Source organism: Haliaeetus albicilla, chromosome 12 (genome assembly GCF_947461875.1).
Source record: "Haliaeetus albicilla chromosome 12, bHalAlb1.1, whole genome shotgun sequence".
Classification (NCBI taxonomy): Eukaryota; Metazoa; Chordata; class Aves; order Accipitriformes; family Accipitridae; genus Haliaeetus; species Haliaeetus albicilla.
In genome coordinates this window covers 15,293,411-15,313,419 of record NC_091494.1, presented here as the reverse complement: position 1 = coordinate 15,313,419, position 20,009 = coordinate 15,293,411, and the positions used below count along the sequence as shown (strand labels likewise).

The window sequence follows — 20,009 nt, the reverse complement described above, 5'->3', positions numbered from 1 at the left end:
GGGGAAAAGGAAAAAAGAAAAAAAAGAAAAGCATGCCAGCTCTTGAGTTTGGCAGCAAAAACAACTCCACTAAGGTGAGGTCAGCTGAGTTACATTTCTGCTCAGTTGTTTGCCAAGGGACGCTTCAAATATATTGTAGCATAGGGCTTAATAACATAACACTAGCAGCTCAAATTAGCATTAATTAAAGTAAAATAAGAATAAACAAAAGGGCTCCTCTTCCAGACCTTTCATGTCGAGTAGGTAATGTGCTATGTCTCTACAGGGAGGACTGCAAACTTTCTCTCTTTTGACTTAAATCATCCCGGGAAGTTTCCTCAAATTAATAATGACTGTTAGTAAAAGTTAAATGATTTATTTTAGAGTATCATTCAACCTGATGATAGAATTTATTTAAATGTTCCTGCAAACAGTTTATTCCCTATGAGCAATATAGCAATACCTATGTTCCAAACACAAACACTGGATTATCCTTCTCTAGGCTTTGTGGTGCAAACCCATAGGAAACTCTTGAAATCATTTTGGTATATGAAATAATAGTAATGAACGACAAGTATACGGTCATTCCTTTTTAAGGCTCCAGTCTCCATTTAAAAGCATACAAAGGTTTGATCATTTGATGGAAGGCTCTCTGCAGCAGTGATTGCTTTCTGCTCATCGTTTATGTAATTAGATGTGAATGTCCCTGGGTTGTGCTATGGCAGCTGCAGGAGCACAGAGCAGGAACTACAGATAGATGTTGTTTCAGGAAAAGTTGAACCCTAAAAAAAAACGCATGAACATAGTAGTCTTATTTCTCTAGCCAAGCATATGATAGGGATTGGTAGACCCTCCTGCTAAAGGGAATCGGACCAGTCATCAGAATTGGGGTCCAGGTGGTCTGGCCCATCCCTACCTGACAAAGTCCCCTTGGGTGGGTTGCCCATACACAGCAGCAGTACAGACCAGAACTGTTCAAGTCCCTCTTCAAGAAAGGAATTAACATTTTTCTTCATTGTAGAAAAAGTTGGATGGGAAACACGAGATTGGGCAGAATCCAGTTTGTTCCTACAGGACTGGCGAGAGCTGAGCAAGAAGTAGGTTTTGCCATGCTTCTTCAGGCAGAAAGAGCACCGAACCCAGGAGACCCTTAGAGCAGGGCTAAGAAATGCAAGATTAGCTCTATAGGAAAGAAAGATTTACTGAGTCGTAAAAAGCAGTAAGAGGAAACTAAGCAATGTTTCCCCTCAGGCAACTGCTAGACTATGTGAGGAAGCACCACAGGGTGTTCACTCCGTGAATACCATGTCCAATCCAGGAGAGATAAGATGGGTCTAAACTCACCTTCGGAAACTTTCTTGATCAGCCTTGAGAAGCTGCCTATTCTTAGAATGGCTCTGGAAGGAAAAGTAGCGTGCTGGTGGTTCTGTTTCTTCTGCACGTACCACAGACACTCTAAAAATTCATGCTTAAGATGAAGAAACTGCAAAATCGACCAAAATGCCTTCAGAAGCAGCAGTTGTTTTGGTGGAATGAATTTTTGTTCCTAAGCACAGGTTTTTTAGCAGAACTGTGGAACTGTCTATTACTCTATTACCATTAACCAGATATAAAGGCAGCAGTTTTGCCGGCATCTGAAACAGCGAGATGATAACAGCATGTGGGCTGTGCTACATTTCTTTCTCTTAGTATCAGGGTGGGCCTGACTCAGTTCATGTGGAGTCTCTCTCTACAGACTGCTGTTACTGCTGTATTCAGAGATAGCATTTCTGCATTGTCCTGGATATTCAGCCGGATGCTTTCAGTACATGTGTAGGTATCAGCACAGATAAACTCAGTACATATGTACTCAGAGATTTCACAGAATTGAAATCTCATGGGGGATGGCACATTGTGCTTATCTGTGTTTACCGTTGAGGCTTATCCTTTCAGGGTTTTCTTTAGGTAACATAAAGGCAGTGGTTTTTTGATTTTTCCTCTGCAAATTCAATCCTGACTCCATATCGCTACAATATCATATAATAAGGATACATACATACATACATATATATATATATAAAAAACCCACAACACACTGCTGTTACTCACACGTCTCAGTATAATGAAACAGACCTCCTAAGAACAGTCTTGGCCATTTCAGTACTTTTCCAGCATCTTTTCCATTTCTGCTTTCCTGAAATAAAGAGTTGCACTTAGAGTGAACTTCTACACCATGGGTGGTTACAGCTACTGCTGTTAAACTGTTATTAGAGACTCCCTGATGACAGAGAAAGCATCCCTGTTACCAGGATATTCCTCCTACCATGATATGTTTTGCAATATGTATACTCACAATGAACAACATAAAAGTACAAACCCAGATTATCTTCATTAGCATTTATCCTCTACAGGAGCTTTGACTGTAAGATATTATTTATGCTACTTGGGTCAGTTACATCGCTGTGAAAGTACTGACACCATGCTTAGCACTTTAGTTTAAACCCATAACAAGGAAACCATCATTTGTAGTCTCGTTTCTCCTCCCTTTTTTCCAGTATAACCTCAGGATTTTTTTCGCAGGGGTGGAAGCCATCACAGACTCCTTTCTTAGTATTCTGTGCATCTTGATCAGATGCTTGACTGTCTTGATCGGATGCTTGATCTGACACTGCAGATGAGCATTGCAGAGCAGATCACCCAAAGGATATATCAAAGTCCAAATCAGGCTTCATCTTAAAGGAAAACAGGGTTATAGATCACGTCTGAGGCATGAGGCAACATCTGCTTTCTTCCTACCAATAAATCCCCAATCAGATGCACAAAAACTTCTAAGAGATGGAGAGCATGATGAATCCCAGCTGCATTGACCAGCACTAATTTTTCCTTTGGTCAAGAGTTTTCCGTTTAGAATCTGGGTTGGCCATCTCCCCGGCAGCTAATCCTTCTCTAGAGGCAGGGGGGGGAGAAGCAGGAAAAAAAAAAAAAAAAAAAAAGGTCAAGGATTCCACACAGCCTAATATTCTGCAACTGTAAAAATCTTCTTCTTTTTTTTTTTAAAAATAACCAGGCAAACAGTAAAGCATTGTTTAAAACAAGAAGTAAACAGAGACTCTTCTAGTTTTGTTGTCCTCTTTTGGGAACAACAGTAAACAGGCATAAGCAGACTCTAAGTAGTCATCTTTTTTGCCTTTTCAGTTTCAGCTTTGCTGTTGTTAAGAAATAATTTTCTAGCACTTTCAGACTGAAAACAAGACATTGATTTCACCCTGGATCAACAGTATTGATGTGTTCAGTTTAGATTTTTCTTGTAAAGGTATGCAGAGCACCAGTGTTTGTGCATGGGCAGCTGTTTCAGTATAGCACGTGCTTAATCTGTTCTCTGTTGAAGAAGGGAAGAAAACCCTAAACTACAAGGAAAAGGAATTTACTCATTTGATTGTCAGCCAGGATAAGCAGGTGACATTTAAAATAGAAAAAAATTATTATTATTTTAAACTTGTAACACCGTTGGTTCATTTATAAGTATACCATTGAACTCATTGCAGATGGATCCTACAATGGAAATTCTGATGGTTATAATCAAAACAGGGTTTTTTTCAGCAAGGCCATAGTGGGATTGTCCATTAGAAGTCTCTAAAGAAATCTTTAAACTTTTAGTGGGGAAAAAAAAATTACTTCAAATGAGTTAAAAGAAACCAGAGCAGGCACCATTCAGACACTGATATTATCAGCAGCTCTTACTCAGAAAGGGAGGATGCCCTCAAGTCTTTTATGGACTTGCACAAGCAACATTTCCATCTGGTACTGCTGTGGTGTTGTAAAGCTGCAGCACAAAGCATCAGCTAATTGGAGCTGGGCGAAACAAAACTGTCTGCTTCAAATGGCAGTGAAATTCTCACTGCCACGTTTGTGCGGGCAGAGCACGGACCTGTATCCTGTGACCTATTATGGTAAGTGAAATGTAATAGTTTAAAAGCTGGGTCAGAAAAGCTGCTAGTCTCCCCACCCTGCAGCGGGGCACAGAGCAGAACGCAGCGCGTGGCTACGTGCGGGGGCACTGCGCGCGGGGGCAGAAGGACACGGGGCGAAGAGAGCAAGGGATGCTCTGCAGCCAGTAGGCAGAAGGAAGGTCACTAGGATGGCGAGTGGTGAATTAAGCGGGAGCATCTTCTTTACACCAAGACTTCACAAGTTACAGTAACTCCTCCAGATTTTTTTTAGTCCTTTTTTCCCTCCCAAACATTCTTAGACTAGGAATTAAAATTTTGGACTGCACTTAGTGATCCCTTAGGTGCCTTTACAAATCTAGGCCTTTGCATTCATGGAGGGAATGAAAACCGTTACAAATACAGACATAGGTAGCACCCACATACCTTGTAAGTACTGATGCTGGGACATACAAAATATTACAACTAGGCATGACTCAGGGTGAGAGTTCAGAAGAACATCTCTTTAGTAACCGACTTACACATCTGCAGAGTCTTTTCTATCAAGAGTTTGGGTTTGGTTTTTTTAGTGAGGGGGGTTTTTTTGTTTTTTCTTTTGCTGGTTTTGGGGGGTTGGTTTGCTTGTTTAAGAACACTAATCAGTCACAGGATAAGGCACACTTTAAACTCCCTTATGCCCCTATCGAGCCCTCATGTTGCAGCAGGTTTGGCATCCTTTGTTTTCTTTAGTGACAGTCAGGTCATGGTCCTACTGTTCTAGCTGTATTATAGCCATAGCTGTGCCTATTTGTTGATTGCCAAACAGCAGGTCCAAATGTGTTATAAACTGTAAGCCCTCATCTTCCACAGCCCTGTGACTAGTAGCTGATTTCTAAGCACTAACCAGCATCTTCAAAATATGTCTTTCTTTTAACTAATTGACTCCCCCAAAGCACATAAGCAAAGAATAAAAATGAGACAATAAATAGTCTACACATAAGTTTAATTAAATTTTCTTTTCTTAACAGTTTTAAATATATTGTGATCGCTCTAGAGTGTCTGCTCCTGACTTCAAAAGTTACCTGCTGTCAGACACTTCTTGCCACTACTGTCCTCTTCATCTTCCCCTCATTTGACTTCTCTGGTTTAAAAAGAGCTTGGAAGCACGGCTGGAGTTAATTGCGAAAATTAACAGCTCCTCTGGTGTTCTGTTTAGGGACCCACAGTATGTTTTTCCAGATGCACCTGATCTCTGCCATTATTTTATTCCCCTTCTATCCATCACCTTCTTAATTCAAAACCTAGTGGTCAAACAACCAAATACCAAGGTAGTAAAACAATAGCACACGGTGTTCATAAAAAAAAAAAATCTCCCTCATTTGCCAGATACGCAGATGCCATTAACTGAAATCAATTCTGAGCTTAAACAGCCTGCCTTTCCCCTCCACACCCCCCCCTTTCCTTGGCCTCTTCTCATTTGCACACACACGCTGTTCGGTGTTACCCCTACCCATCCTGCACTTGCACTCTTGTCAGGGTACTCAAAGAATTTCAAGCGAAGAAGGCTAAGTAGTATTGGCAGCAGGGGGGGTTGTTTTTAAAAAGCAAGACAAAAAACACACAACAAGAGTGAATTGCAATTTTGCTTCCAGTCACTCCCCTTGTGTGGGACAAGGTGGGCTGTTTTGGGTGAACCTGAAGAGCGTGCTGGAGGATGGTGAAAAGAACCGTATGCTCTGCAGAGTTACTGGTGTAATTCTGCAGGGATGCGGTGCTGGAGCTGCCGACCCCCATCCTCTCCCTCTGGATGTGGCAGAGCTCAGCCTGGAGCAGCTGGGGAGCCCACTTGGTCAGCAGCAGCTTGACGCCTTCTGCAGCTGCAGCCTGTTTAGGAAGTTTTTTCACCTTGACCTGGTTTAGCAGAAATACTTTTCCCCCCACTTGCTTTCAGCCTCACGTTAAGCTACAGAGAAATGCCATCTTGGAGTTTCACAGCATCTTTGGACCAGCTGTCCTTGGGGTCCTGATTGCTTGCTTTCTCATGGAATTTTGTACATCCCTAGAGCGCAGACGTAGTTATTTTTCATGCCATTCTTAATATATTAGAGTCAAAAATAGCATTACTCTATGTAAAAGGCAAGGACATTATATCTCTGGAGAAAGGGCAGTGTACTGCAACAACAAGCAACTTCAAGGCACAAAAATAAACCCTCAGAATTTTCTTCCTGAGGAGTAGAGAAATGGCGGGGGGGAGAAATCAGCAAACCAGTACCCCCCAACAGCCTGTTTCTTAGCTGCACTTTATCTGTTTAAAGCACACATATTGCACAGAGGCCTTGTTTAATGTTTTAGGGCTGATACTGCCAGGCCTTGCTTTACTAACAGCATATTATTATGTTCCTATTGGGAAAGACTGGCTTCTGCATGCTTAAGAGACTTCTGTGGAAGAAACAGAAAGCATTTGAGCTACAGAAGCACAGGGAAATCTGCACCTCCTGTTAACCAGGAGCGATGACTGGGGTAATTGCCAAGCACCAAGCCCACAGAAGCACAAATGCCTCCATAGTCCTCCTCCTCCCCTCACCCTACCAGAGGAAGGCATGAAAGAATACACAGAAACGCTTATGCACCCTGATCAAGAATCCAAGTCATTCATGAAACTGGACTCCGATCCCCCAAGATCTGTTGTGAGTGTCACAGTGTTCAAACATTCAAACATCAGAAAAAGGGCATAGCTGCTTTTTCTTTTCCAGGCACCAAATCCCTCATCTACACCAGGAAAACACAGCCAGAGGTTGAACCAGGAGATTTGCTTCTGGGTTGCTGCGAGTGAATACTAAAGCACAGATATCAACAGGTGGAAAGCACCTGCCATATAGTTGTACACTCTCTGTCCTGGCTCCATTTTCTCTGTCTGTGTGGTCTGGGGAGGGGGGATTTGTTTCGAAGAGGCAAGGGAAGAGACTGAGTTGTTACTACATTCCCGGAGCAAGAAAGACTGTGTGTACTGAAAACAGAAAGCCTCAGCAGCTTCAAGTGAGGCAATTCTAGCTGCTGACATCCAGGATGCATGGCCATATCCCCCATGCTTAGATAACGCAGACTGGATTTTCTATTATTCAGTGCTTGGAATATTTTTTTTCCTCTTCTGAGTTTTTGCTTAGAACAGAATCTACCAGTTTGGAAACCGATCATAAAGTAACACTGCAAGCAAGTTCTACAGGTCATCTACAAAGAGAAGTTGCTACAATAATTGCATCTGGATAAAAACAGGATAGCTGCAAGATCCTCAGAGGTTTCTCATGGCTTAAGAGTCTCAGTGGCAAATAATACTTTGGCAAGAAAATCCTTCTTTTTCTAGGTAATTATTACTTTTCTGTGGAAGAATGTGATGGTTAGATCCTTTTAAAGAAGCCTATGAGGCTTTTTTCCTTAACAAGATAATTGGTTTATCATTCATTATATGCCTGATGCTCCCCCAGAGACTCTGTCCCATCTAAGCAATAAACAGTTCCTTAGCACATATCAAAGAACTCATTACTGTCCTGTTGTGAAAATTACATAGCCAGACATTAAGAGAAGCATAATTTTCCTATAGAGATAATAATTATTTGTCTAATTAGATATTTTTGCTACATAGTCACCATGATACCTTATTTTTATATGCAGTGTCTTTAAAAGGAAGGTGTAAGAAATGTAGTTGTGGAGAAGACAAAGGAGACTAAACACAAAACATTTCAGAAACTAAAGTTAAACTCTTCAACAGTTACTGTCCAGGATTTGCTATATACCATATTAAAAAAAAAAAAAAAAAAAAAAATCACTAGCAGTTTGAAGGCCAAAAAATCCTAACGAATTCAAGAAGTCCCCTATTGCCATCAAAACATTACCTGCTGGGTTTTGTGAGCTATCCATGCTTACCTAAGATCCTGCTGTAGTATTTTGGATATGTCAGCATGCCTCTCCACTCTAAGACTTTTTTTGACCAAAGCTAGCAGTTAAAGAAAACCCCCACTAATAAAATCCTAAATATCTGTCTCAAAATACAGGAACAGGATCAATAGGTCATTGCAACAGGTAGGAACCAATCCTCCTGCATTCCCATTCCCTAAAGATCAGCCCAGGCAATGCCTTGGTCTATTATGACTCAATCTATGCAAATACCTCCCTTTGCTGTCAGCGTGCAAGCATTTTGTCTTGTGGTGTCAGGCGGAGTTAAAACAGTGTTTTCTGGGGTAGGGATGTTGTCCTTTCATTGTATTTTGCACTTGCTATCAACAAAATGAGCTGACATTGAAAGACTTTAAACCTGTTTATAAAATACAATGGTCAGTTTATCAAAACCTCTTTTAGTTGTACAGTAAAGTTTAAAAAAAGCCCAAACACCACAGTAGTTTACTATCTCTCCTGGCAGACAGACTTACTCATTTCTGTAACACCTGAGCACTTTCAGACAAGAGCAAAGCCTTGTTCGTACTCCGTGTGTGTACCTCAGGGTGCTGCATAAGCAAGCTCTGCATTGTTTACACTCGCCACCAATTGCCAAAAGTTAACCAGAAGCGTTTGCTGCCTTGGCAGAGCTTCCCTGCGTGCTACAACATGGGAGGTGCAAAGCTTAAACTGAACACTTGAAAGTCAGTCTTCAAAGATACCGTTCCCTGTGCTGCAGTCTGGTTTAGGTTTTGGTTCTGATCTGTGTTACCAGATTAAAAAAAATGAAGAGCTTTAGTAGCCACTTTCGGAGGTGACTTTGCTGCTTGCATGTGCCAAGCTCGTACTTGGCAAGCTAGACCCCAGGGCTGGGTCGTTAGCAAAGCTGTTGCTGCCTAGTACTGCTGTTTGGTCTGTGGCACAGGGACACAACGCACAGAGGTGATCCTCACTGAGCCTTTTTGTCAGGGAGGGGTTTCCTCTCTCACAAGCTGGATGCAAGTTTTCAGGATATGACTGAGAGTAATGTCTCATTTGTAATGTCAAATAGCAGCCATACAAAATCACAGCATCGTGTCAGCTGTGCCGTATAATCGAGGGAGCTGTTGTGAAGGTTTCCACACCGTGGGCCAGTTTCAGCCACAGGACAGTCCTGTTATCCAGACACCACTTCCCAGCTACTGCTTTTAGACACGGGAGAAGAATACAGTGGTGTAGTGCAATTCCCGGCCAGCTACCGGAGGTAGCAGGAGAAAAGCTTAGCCAGCCCCTTTCTTGGCAACTCCAACAGAGCTGATGGAAACTGCAGCTGAGCTCCTCTCCCCCTGGACATCCTCTCTGGAGGCATTACCGAGACAAGGACAACAATTCAACCACTCGTTCTGCGTTGCTCCTCTTCTCTTTACGGAAGGGGCTCCCCAGCCTACCACCACCTCTGCCAGGTATTGAAAGGCACACTCCAGTATGTAGCAACACGATACATTCTTAGTAAAGTAAATGCCAAATACAAGCCAGCTGCTGAAATAAGACTATCATTAGGAATCTCCAGTTGCTAGATTCCCAGACAGTAGTTTTTTGCAATATGATTGCTGCTTGTATAAAGCACCGAAAGGAAAAATGGTCTTTTTTTTTTTTCCATTCAGTCATGTTCCCTCTGTAAAGGGCTGTTGCTGCCATTTCCACCATGTCCAAGTTGTGCCTTCAGACGTTTGCATATGAGTACATTCTCCCAGGATCATATAATTATCAGTCTGTAATCTCCTGTTCCACTACGGGAATGAGCAACCCTTTTATGTTCATAGTAACAATTTAGAAGTGTTAAAAGTTTGAGCGCTGGGCCCCTGGTGCTTACACATGTTTAAATTGGCCCTCCCTGAAAGCTGATATATTCCATCTGGTCTATTGGATTTCTTGGCTTAAAGTTATTGGAAACACTGAATGTTTCTTCTGCAGTGATCCTGTAGCTGTCCAAGAGTAATACACACACTTACAGCTAGCTCCCTGGCTGCTCAGCACTAAAATGCTATGGGAGAAGTGCTTTCAGTGCACTTTTTTTCCTGTCTGCTTTTAGAGCTATTTTGAAATCCTGAGTTCTGCAGTTCACTTTCCTAATCGATCTTATAACATGTAAGTGATACTTAAAGGATAAATAAAACACACAAGTTTGCAGGCTCATTACCTCTAAACATTTTGCCTGAATGCTGCGAATTAAGCAACTAGATTTTTTTTATTCTTTGTTTTTCTACATTCTCCTTTCCAAATCTGCACTAGCTTTTTCTTGTCCTTATAGCTTTACATAACAGCTTAATAAAACTCCCTGCTTTTATTTTCCTCAAAAGTTATTTTTGCTTTCTTAACTCTTTATGTCAAGAAAAAGAGACATTACAGGTAACTCCAGGCTATAATGAAACAAGCTGCCAGTCCAGTAAATTATCAACACCAGCAGCAACGCTGGATTAACCATTCATATATTCACTGCTCAACTCCCTGCAAGTGCTTTATGATACAGCTGCCTCATTCCTTCTTGTTGGCATTCCCAGACTCTCCAGGCTCAGGGGCAGGTTAAAAGTACACAGGTGCATTCAAACTGGGTCACACAAATCATTACAACAGCACATTCCTACAACAATTTTCACAACCCAGCTATCTCATACTGTAGCAGACTCTGGGAGGGTGCCTGTCCCTTGGCTTAGCCCATCTCCCACAAGCCTGAGCAACTGCTCGCAGCTGGAGGGATGCCCACATTTCCAGCAGCATTGCTGACTCCTTGAAGCCCGTCTTTTGCTGCAGAGGCTGCACTGCATTGGCAAATTGAGGATTCAGGAGTATTAAAAATATTTCAGCTTCTTCATCATCTTTCCTTTCCTGTGTATTTCCCTCTTGTTCAGTTAAGATTCAGCCCTTTGCTTACTTAGGGTGCAGCTGGAGCACAGATGCAGCGACCTCTTCCGATTCCCATCACCTCCCATTCCTGCCAGGCTGCAGGAGCCCACTCCACACGTACACCGCTTGGCAGTGGCTTGAAAACACAGCCCACCACCAACTGCCGGGAGGTGGGATTGTACTCACAGTGTAAGTGGGAGATAAGGCACACAGCTCCAAGCGTGACTCACTTGAGACCAGGTGAAGTCAATGGTTGAGGTAATAGATTTCCTAGTACAAGCTGCAGCAGACGCTACAGTAACAGCTCCCAGCGTCAGATGTAACTCCACAGGTGTGACAAAACCAAAGAAATTGCTTTTTACCCCTTCTCTCCAAGGAAGCCTGCTACAATTAAAAATCCACTGGATGAACTCCACAGAAACTCTTCAGATTAACTTCTACTCTCTCCATTTTTACCTGTGAAGCAGCACTCCCTCCATAGCTCACTTCAACATGTCTTTCAGCTGTTTGCCAGGGGAGAAAATATCTTGGCTGCAAAACTTTGTTAAGGCTTTAGACTAAGAAGTGGCTAACTGGTAGGGAAATGGATTCACGTGCTCGGGGCGGTTGTTTCCACGTCTGTGTAATTGCTTTCAGAAAACGTCCACCATGCTCTCTCCTGGGCATAGCGGGAGCATGTTCTGGTTCACTGGTTCTGCCGTGGGTTTTGTACAGAGTGGCTGAATGGATATTTACATGAAAATAGTATTGCTGAGCATTTAGTTCTAACCATTTTGTACTTGGTACAGCCATCTGGAATCAAAATATTCCAAGAATATTACAGATGCTCTTACATTTTAGTCTCAAAACCTCTCAAGATATAAAACTCTTACATCCGCTCTCTAGAGTTGCCAAACTTTTTCCACGCTTCTATTATTAAGCAACTCTGTTATTAAGCAATCCTGTTATTAAGTCTAGTGGATGCGAGACATCTTTGTCATGTTCAGCACTGTGTGCCAGAAGCTGGGCTGTCGCTAGTGGGGAGTGGTGTCGCATCCTGACCGCAGGACTGCCCGGGCACGGGGAGCCTCTCCCCTTCGCCCTGCCTGCAGCTGGGCGCGCGCCGCTCCCCCCTCGGGTATCACAGCTGTGGAAATACAGGGCTGAGGAGTTGCACTTTTTGAAGGATGGAAGATTGCTGTGGGATCAATCCCATCGCAAGGGGCTTTTTTCATACGCAAGTCTCTAGAAGACAGAGAGGGAGAGAGCAGATCTGAAGGCAGAACTGGTCTTTAACTTAAGTAAAAACTGAGATGTCAGACTTTCTATAATGGAAGCTAATCATTACCCAGCAAAGCAGCACGCTCGGAGGTTGCTTTTTCATTTTTAGCTTTGGGGTAATGTTCCTGAAAGCTAATAGCATCTATAATGTTGTTGCTGATTTGTTTTGCTGTATGAAAGAAAGCAGAAAACAGAATTGCTGTATGTGGGAGGCGACGAGGTATTTTGTGTAACGAGCAATGTGCTGCAGTGAGAAAAGACTGCCAGAGTAAACCTGCAGTTCCCATGAAAGCCTGAATTTAATCACGTGGCTAACAACTTGTGATCTTTGAAAGGCAAGGCATCACCTTGGTGTCTGAGCACTACGTGATTTTGGAGCCAGGGATCCAAATAATCAATCCAAGCAGTCTCTCTCACTCCTTCCAGGATATGCCACTGTAAAACTGCACTCCCTGAATTTAAGCAAAGCTGAGCATAGCCCATTGCAAACAGACCCCACGCCATCTCTAGGCTGCACAAATGGGTTGATGACTGTGGTCTACCTGTTCCTCATCGCGAACATGTTGTCTGACCCCACCAGCGGGCGCTTGGGCAGCTGGAGACCACGGCTGGGGCTCTGCAGAGTGCCGATCCCGGCGTCCAGGTTGGCAGCTTGCTAGTGCAGCTGGGGTGCACCTGGCGTCCTCCTCCCTGAGCTTCTCAGCGGTTTCCCAACACGGTGGAGGAACCATGGCAGCATGCTGCAGCTTCTGTATTTAACACAGAGCACCACCGTATGCACAAGCTTGTGCTGTGTCCCCACCAGGTACCACCCTTCCCCACCGCAGCCTTGTCTGCTTGGTACAGTTGACCGGGAGAGAGCGCACGGCAGTCACGGTGGTGAAGCCAATTACCAGCTATTACAGATTTTACAACACACAGAGCAGCACGAATCATGGAGGGAGTGTGCACAGAGCAGTTGGATCTGCCTGGCTTTTGAGGGCTCTGAGCACTCATGGCTGGCATGGCTTAGGTGCTAGGTTAGAGATGCCATGGTGAGACAGGCTGGAGAGACAGGAGCACGACGTGGCGAAGGGGGCCACAGCAGGGATAGGAGGCGTGAAACTGGGGTCCTGGTTTGAGCAGAGGAGAGCAAGAGGTACAAGAGGAGGGGGAGGATATAGCATTAGGGCCTGGTAAAGGAAACGATAGAGGAACAGGGAATACAGCTTCTAGAGAAAAGTTGAGTAGCTCCCATGTAATAACAGATTTCTTTATTTTGTTTTACTCTTAGAAAGATGAGAAGGAGCTCAGTCTCATGCTGTTACATAGCAGATCCCACACTTGGAACTTGCCGTGGAAAAACACTCCAGCCTTAACATTCAGTTAAACTCAGCCCGATGCTCTCTGGCTGCGCTGCCCTTTGCGTAGCTTGTACCTTTTGCTAGGAGCTGTGTTACCGTCATTTGAGGTACCAAACCCAAGGGTGTCACAGGGGAAGAAATCCATCTTTGAAGATCACATTCTGTTCAGTTTTGTGGATGAGAGCCAGGACTTTGAATACAGGAACATACCCCTGAACCACATTGGTTGGGGTTTTTTTTTGTGCCAGACAAACCTCACTTCTGAGAAGCTTATTGGAAGCTTTTACGTGCTAATTTAGCATCAAATTTTGTCTCCCAGAAATCATACAGATGGGAGGGCACGTGCATGCTTGTGTGCTGATGGTTGTGCTGGTTCTGGCTGTCCCACAGACGCACTGGCGTGCCAAAGACACGGGACGTGCAGTGGGGCACGCGGTACTTTGCTAGCCACCTCTTTCTGTGCGCCACAACTGCCGGCTTTGCTGCGAGCTGCAGAATTGCAACGGCTCTGCAAAGCTCTCCCTGCAGTGGAGCTGAGCACAGCAGGAGCCAGCTAGGTTCTCACCTGGTGAAAATGACACAGAGGCTAAAGCGTCATGAACACTAGTAAAATTAATATTCTAGAAATCCACTATTATTTTCAGTTTTTGATCAAAACAGATACTGCAGAACTACATCCACTTCATTAATAGCAAACACTTACTACAGAAAGAGACAGTAATATTAATCTTCCATTTTACTGTGTGAAATGCACAGAACTATTCATCATGGATACTATTTATATACCCATGTACCACTAAGTGAAAGAATGCTTTCATCCTGGTTTTATCATTTCTAGATTAAATCACAGTATTTCTATTTCCTCCAGTCAGCAGCTCAGCCCCACGGTTTTCTCTCCAAATGACAAGCAATTCTTTTAAGCACATTGAATTATTTTTTCCAGGTGGTGGTTCAGTTGAAATTAAATGTTACTCTTTCATATTGCTCAGTGGTACAGCTGTAGCACGCAAAGAAGGATGACAACTTTAATATTCTAGCTAACTTGAAAAACAGGATTTAAACAGAAGACTCTTTAGATTCAGAGCGTTGCTTATTCAAAGTGAGCCCAGGCACCCAGCACCCCTTTTTCCTCAGACGAGGACGTAGGGAGCGTGGGGAGGAAGGAGAGGCTGCGGTGAACCCACGGCAGCACAAGCGAGGCCATGGGTCAGCCCGCACCGCAGCCACGGACCGATGACGGCTGCGCAGCGGGGCGACGGCGTTCGTGTGCTGAAGGCTAGAAAAGGCCTCCGGAGCTCGCCCAGCCAGCCTAAGACCCGCTCAGGCTTCAAAATCAACTCGGCACTGGAAGCTTTGGTTTCTACTGTTATTTTTAATCTCTTAGTGGTTTGATTTCCCAGCCGCTGGTGAAGGACACGGTTACCTCCCTCGCCCTTGCACCAGCCAGGGCTCTGGTCTCCCTGTGAGCGGAGCGAGGTCCCCAGCTGGCAGGGGAAGACAGGCGTCTATCTCCTTTGCGTGAGCAAATGTCGAGAGCAGATGCGAAGGGAAGGCGAGGAAGGTGTCTCGTACCAAAGGTGCCACTCTGCCGGCGCTCAGCACTCACCTCGCTGGCTGTAAGCCCGAGTGTATGCACACTCGTCATCGTTTGGCTACAGGGATAAAATGCCCTTTGATGCAACAGAGACTTCACTACCCTAATATTAAACTGCATGATTACTTCATCTGAAATCTTTCCATTTCCTTCACTTTGTCCATATAGGGTCAGTTAAAAACCAACATTAATGGGAAAAACAGAAGAAGGTCAAATTAATCTCTACCAATAATTATAGAAGCTCACTGGATAAAGTCCAGCAGGAGTAGCCACATGCTCAGGTGTTATGCTGAGTGAAACTTGCACAGATGGGTAAAAGATAAAAAAATCTGAGATATTTCCTTGATAAATGTAGAGGAAATAGCTCAGGTATTTTCATCTGGCAGGAACCACAAGCACTGAAGCACCAACGTTTTACAAAAATCACATTCTATAATTTTGCAAATTGCTAACAAATGGGAAAGATATCATTAGTAGAGATTAAAGCAAATAAATCCACACTTATGAATCTGCTTTATTAGGCCTTATCTGAGACGCTGCTTCGTCTAACGGTGGAACAACAGTGCCTCCTAATGACCAAAAGCGTAACTCTTTCAGGTTCATGTATTTAATTTGCCCGTATCTCATTTGGCTTGTCTCTGATAGCTTATGTATTATTTCGACTACAGTATCTCAACGGATCTCTCTGCCAAGAAAGCTTTAATATTGACCTTCAAAATTAAAATACTAGTAAAGAACGAGCATAGATATCCCCTGCCAGAATATTCTGTTCTTAATTTGTAAGCAAAAATCCTCAGTGACAGTAAGACCTGAAAAATGAATGTCTGAGACCCCAAGGATACCTGGAAATACAGTGCTGGAAGTGTTCCCGTTACTGCAGTCATGACTATATGCAATGAGCAGCGATACACATAATGTCTCAGTGAAGCACACAGGTACTACTTTTCTTAACTGACTGTGAAAATTATTCACCAAATAAAATTAACATTTTCCCTCTTCTCTGCTCTTCCAAAACAGGTCCCGACTGCTTCAGTTCTAAGAATCTTGCACTGCAAGCCCAGAAAAAGATCCTGAGTAAAATGGCAACCAAAACCATGGCTAACATGCTAATCGACGACACAAGCAGTGAAATCTTCGATGAGCTGTACAAAGTAACAAAGGAACACACAAGAAACAAAAAGGAAGCCCATAAAATTATGAAAGACCTGATTAAAGTGGCAATAAAAATCGGGATCCTCTATCGAAACAATCAGTTCAACCAAGAAGAGCTGGAAATCGTAGACAAGTTCAGGAAGAAGCTGAACCAAACTGCCATGACGATTGTCAGTTTCTACGAGGTAGAATACACTTTTGACAGAAATGTTCTTGCAGAACTTCTGAATGAATGTAAAGACCTTGTGCACGAACTAGTAGATCGACACCTGACACCGAGATCCCACGGGCGCATCAACCATGTCTTCAATCACTTTGCGGATGTGGAATTTCTAACCGCCCTTTACAGTCTTGATGGGGATTGTCGGCCATACCTCAAAAAGATCTGCGATGGCATCAACAAACTTCTTGATGAGAAGGTCCTTTGAAACCACGCTCAAAAATAAGAAGCCAACCAAAAACTTCTCTCTAGAACCCTTCATGAGCTATGGTGAGCAAGCGAGCTTCCTTCCCACCAGTCTCTTACTACAGTCTCCAACAGGGGCCAGAAAGTGCTCACCAGGCTCATGATGAAGTAGAAAACTTAAATCGGAAAGCTATCCATTTTAATGTTTTGTTCAGATAATTCAGTTTTCTCCAAGGACCAGAGTGAACAAGGCTGCTGATATATATTGTTCGGGAACAGAGTGCTATACACCATGATCTTACTAGCTTTGTGTTCAAGGCTGAACACGTGAAAAGAAAGTAAATTCAAACGCATGGCTATGTAAAAATAGACAGGTGAAGGCAAAAGAGCAACGCATGGAATTTACCCCCAGGCCCTTGGTGCGTATGTTTTTATCATTTCCACGCTAACTGAAACAGCTTAGACAGAAAGTAGCGCTGTAATGGATTAAGCTTACTCCTTTCAAAAGGATCAGGAATCAATATGAGAAGGCATCTCTGATTTTACATGGTATTTACGTCTAATAGGGGAATAACAAATAATACAGAGTAGAAGTAGGAGAAAATTTAAAGAACTGCTCTATGAAGCAATATTTTCATTAGAGTTTAGTTTTATACATGCTAATAACAGAAAGAAGGTTTCGTTTTAATTTTGAAAAGCAGCTCAGCGCTTCAAGCTCAAAGGTAACCAGAAAACTAGATAAAGTAGTACATTAGGTTCCCCACTCTCAGGGTCTGTGTATTTGGTAAAATCAGACAAGTTTAGGCTGAAGGTTGTGCTGCTATTTGTGCTCTTACTGTTTTGCCTGACAGAACAAAATACTCTTTGGGAAGATTGTGAAATTGCAGTTGTGAAGAGAAGCATGACTAAGACACCAATGGAGCAACAAAGTCACACTTACATCCCCCAACCTCAAAATATTCAGCCTAGATAAAACTCTCGGTTTAACATGTCCATGATGTTAACTTGTTCCTACAGTAAAACAGAGGTGTGATAAAAAAGGTACCCCATCCGCTATGCTTGCAGTGCCATCCAAGTGTAGTATATCCACAGTGGTCTTAAAAGAACAGTCTTAGTGACTCTGGTGAGCTTCATCAATGATTTTTTGTTCGGAATGTTTTCAGTGACTTTTTTCTTTCTTTTTTTTTAAACAAAATATACTGATGTCTTCAAACTGAAAATATTTTGCAAAGAAATACTGGTTTCTGTACAGTTTTGTTAGCATTAAGGGAGAACAGGAACAGAGCAGATACACCAGCGTGCCACCTGCAGAATCTTGCAGCTGGGCAGGTGCTGACTGACCCTAAGGAAAAGAAGTATGTTTGGAAATCTCTCCTCTCCCTGCCCTCTACATCTTATCCTCCAGACTCACCTCTACTGACACTTCAGTATCATCTACCACCTCCTTTTAGTTGACACAGATAGCAGACAATCCCATTATCTGGAGGTAACACCTTCCATATCACGTATATTATAATACAGAGATGCATGTACTTGAAAATTGACAAAGCAAGAAAATATATATTTGAAAGCCATTCCTCTCTAAGGAAAATGTCCAGTGCTGATCACTCCTTACTTCAGGATAAGAAAACTTCATGTTTCTCATTTAAACTCTTAAATACAATGGGGGTAGAGAAAACTGCTCAAAATTTTATTATTCTGCCTTTCTTCACCACAGAATAACTGTATTTCATCTCTTGCAACAACAGTTCTGACTGTTGCACCTTTATACAGTTGAGAATACACATACCCAGATGAGGTATACACTTGGGTTGTGCTAGATGGACTTCTATCTGTTCCCAGGGAACTCATTTTGGAGCACAGTAAAAATGGCAGCACAAGACATTAGCAGAGAAGTTCGTAACAATGTAAAATTTCCCCAGGTATTTCCTTTAACCATAAAAAGTATATTTAGTAGCAATGAAAGTGGACAATTCCTTTGCAACACCGCACAGTAATAAATACCAACATTCGGGGTTGCAAGTTCATCCATTCGCAGAGCCATGTTTACATGCACCATTAGCTGCATTTTTTCCAAGCACGTACTTGTCAATTAATGCTTTTGAACAGTATTTATTGTATCCAATACTCCTGTCCCAGTGCACACGTCAGATTTTACGTGTTTGTTTCACTTGTGGCAAACAAATCTAAGTTCTTTTTTTAAAGCCAGAACAAGAGAGATTATTCAACATTCAAGGTGTCCAAAGGAGAGGGATATCTTGTATCTGTGACTTTCTTTTTGTGTGTTGCAAGTATCAATATTCAGATTCTGGTATTTTAGACACACCAGCTGAACTTCTGTTGCTTTATTTATAAATCTGAGTAGCCTTAAAGAAAGAGTGTTTTCAAGTATTTCTCATACTTGCATATCCTGTATATTCATTGTTTACTTTTGTACTTGTAGCTTGGTATGTAATAACATTGCTAAAATATCGGCAATGTTCAGGTCACCTTAACTATATGATGTATTATCATATTTGTGGATTAAAAATGTGTGATTACTGCCCCTGTTGTTTCCTTTTGATTTATTTATTCTACCATCCAATGTAAACTGAAATTAAGCAGTAAGAGGAGGGAATTCATGTAACCTAAGTTTTGTCACCTTCAACTTCTGCAACCTTAATGCTCTCTGATGACCAGATTTTATGAAGGCAAGAGGTAGGTAGATAGACAGTTTAAAGGTTTAAAAGAAAACTGGAAATCCACAGTCCTGTTGCATCACACATAGGCAACACAAGCATGCGTCAGCAGCAAATGAAATTTCTGGTTTTCCACAAAGTTCTCAAGCACTTGAGCTAACAAAGGACGGGACTCAATGTGTTTAGTAGCGCGGTTCAGTCACCAGGCTCAGAAAACTCCCTCACAAGCCATGTGGAGGAAATAGCCCAGGCTTCTTGCCTTCAGGTACCAGCCTCTCCTCGGGCTCAGCCTGAGCAGTGCCTAGAATATAGACAAGCAGCCTGAGTCAGGGCCAGAGCAGATGTAACATGCCAAGTATGATCTAGCTCTCTACAAAGCACCTTCTTGCAAGTTTTCCATGATGTATTTAGCTCAGTTTAGCTAAATGTGATTTAAGTGAGACAGAAGACACACCTCTGACAGATTCCAAATCCCTGCCCTAAACATAGAGTTGCTAGAACCTATGCTAGAATGTTTTAGCAACAGCAAGCGTATATTCTCCTATCCTTATTCCCAGAAAAGGCAAACAGTTTTGGCTGAAAGAGCTCAGGATTTGCAGACAACTCACACGGCAATTATACTGGAAGCAATTAAAGATTGGCACAAAGAGAAAACTGCCAACTACCTTAAAATAAAAAGTTTAAGGCAATCTTCGTAAGTGATGTTTCGAGCCACACTGCTGGTAAAACATTGCTGTCAGCTTAATTTTATGAATCATACCATGGCAGGACACAATATTCTTTGCTTCATCACTGCCAACTTTATTATATCAAGTTAAAGAGAAAAAAGTTAAAGAAACTCTCAAGGGAGCGACCACTTTGGGCATCGTAATGAAATCA

The 20,009-nt window shown here is 42.7% G+C and overlaps 1 protein-coding gene across 1 annotated transcript in view; it reads left to right on the top strand.

Moving 5' to 3' along the window:
- TNFAIP8L3 (TNF alpha induced protein 8 like 3) overlaps nt 1-18,997 on the top strand; it is a 48,757-nt gene extending 29,760 nt beyond the window's left edge. Inside the window, exon 2 of the mRNA XM_069798251.1 lies at nt 15,912-18,997. Within this exon, the coding sequence (XP_069654352.1) occupies nt 15,912-16,474 (563 nt within the window). The 3' untranslated portion in view covers nt 16,475-18,997. The remainder of the gene's footprint in view (nt 1-15,911) is intronic.
- Nucleotides 18,998-20,009: the final 1,012 nt, after the last annotated feature.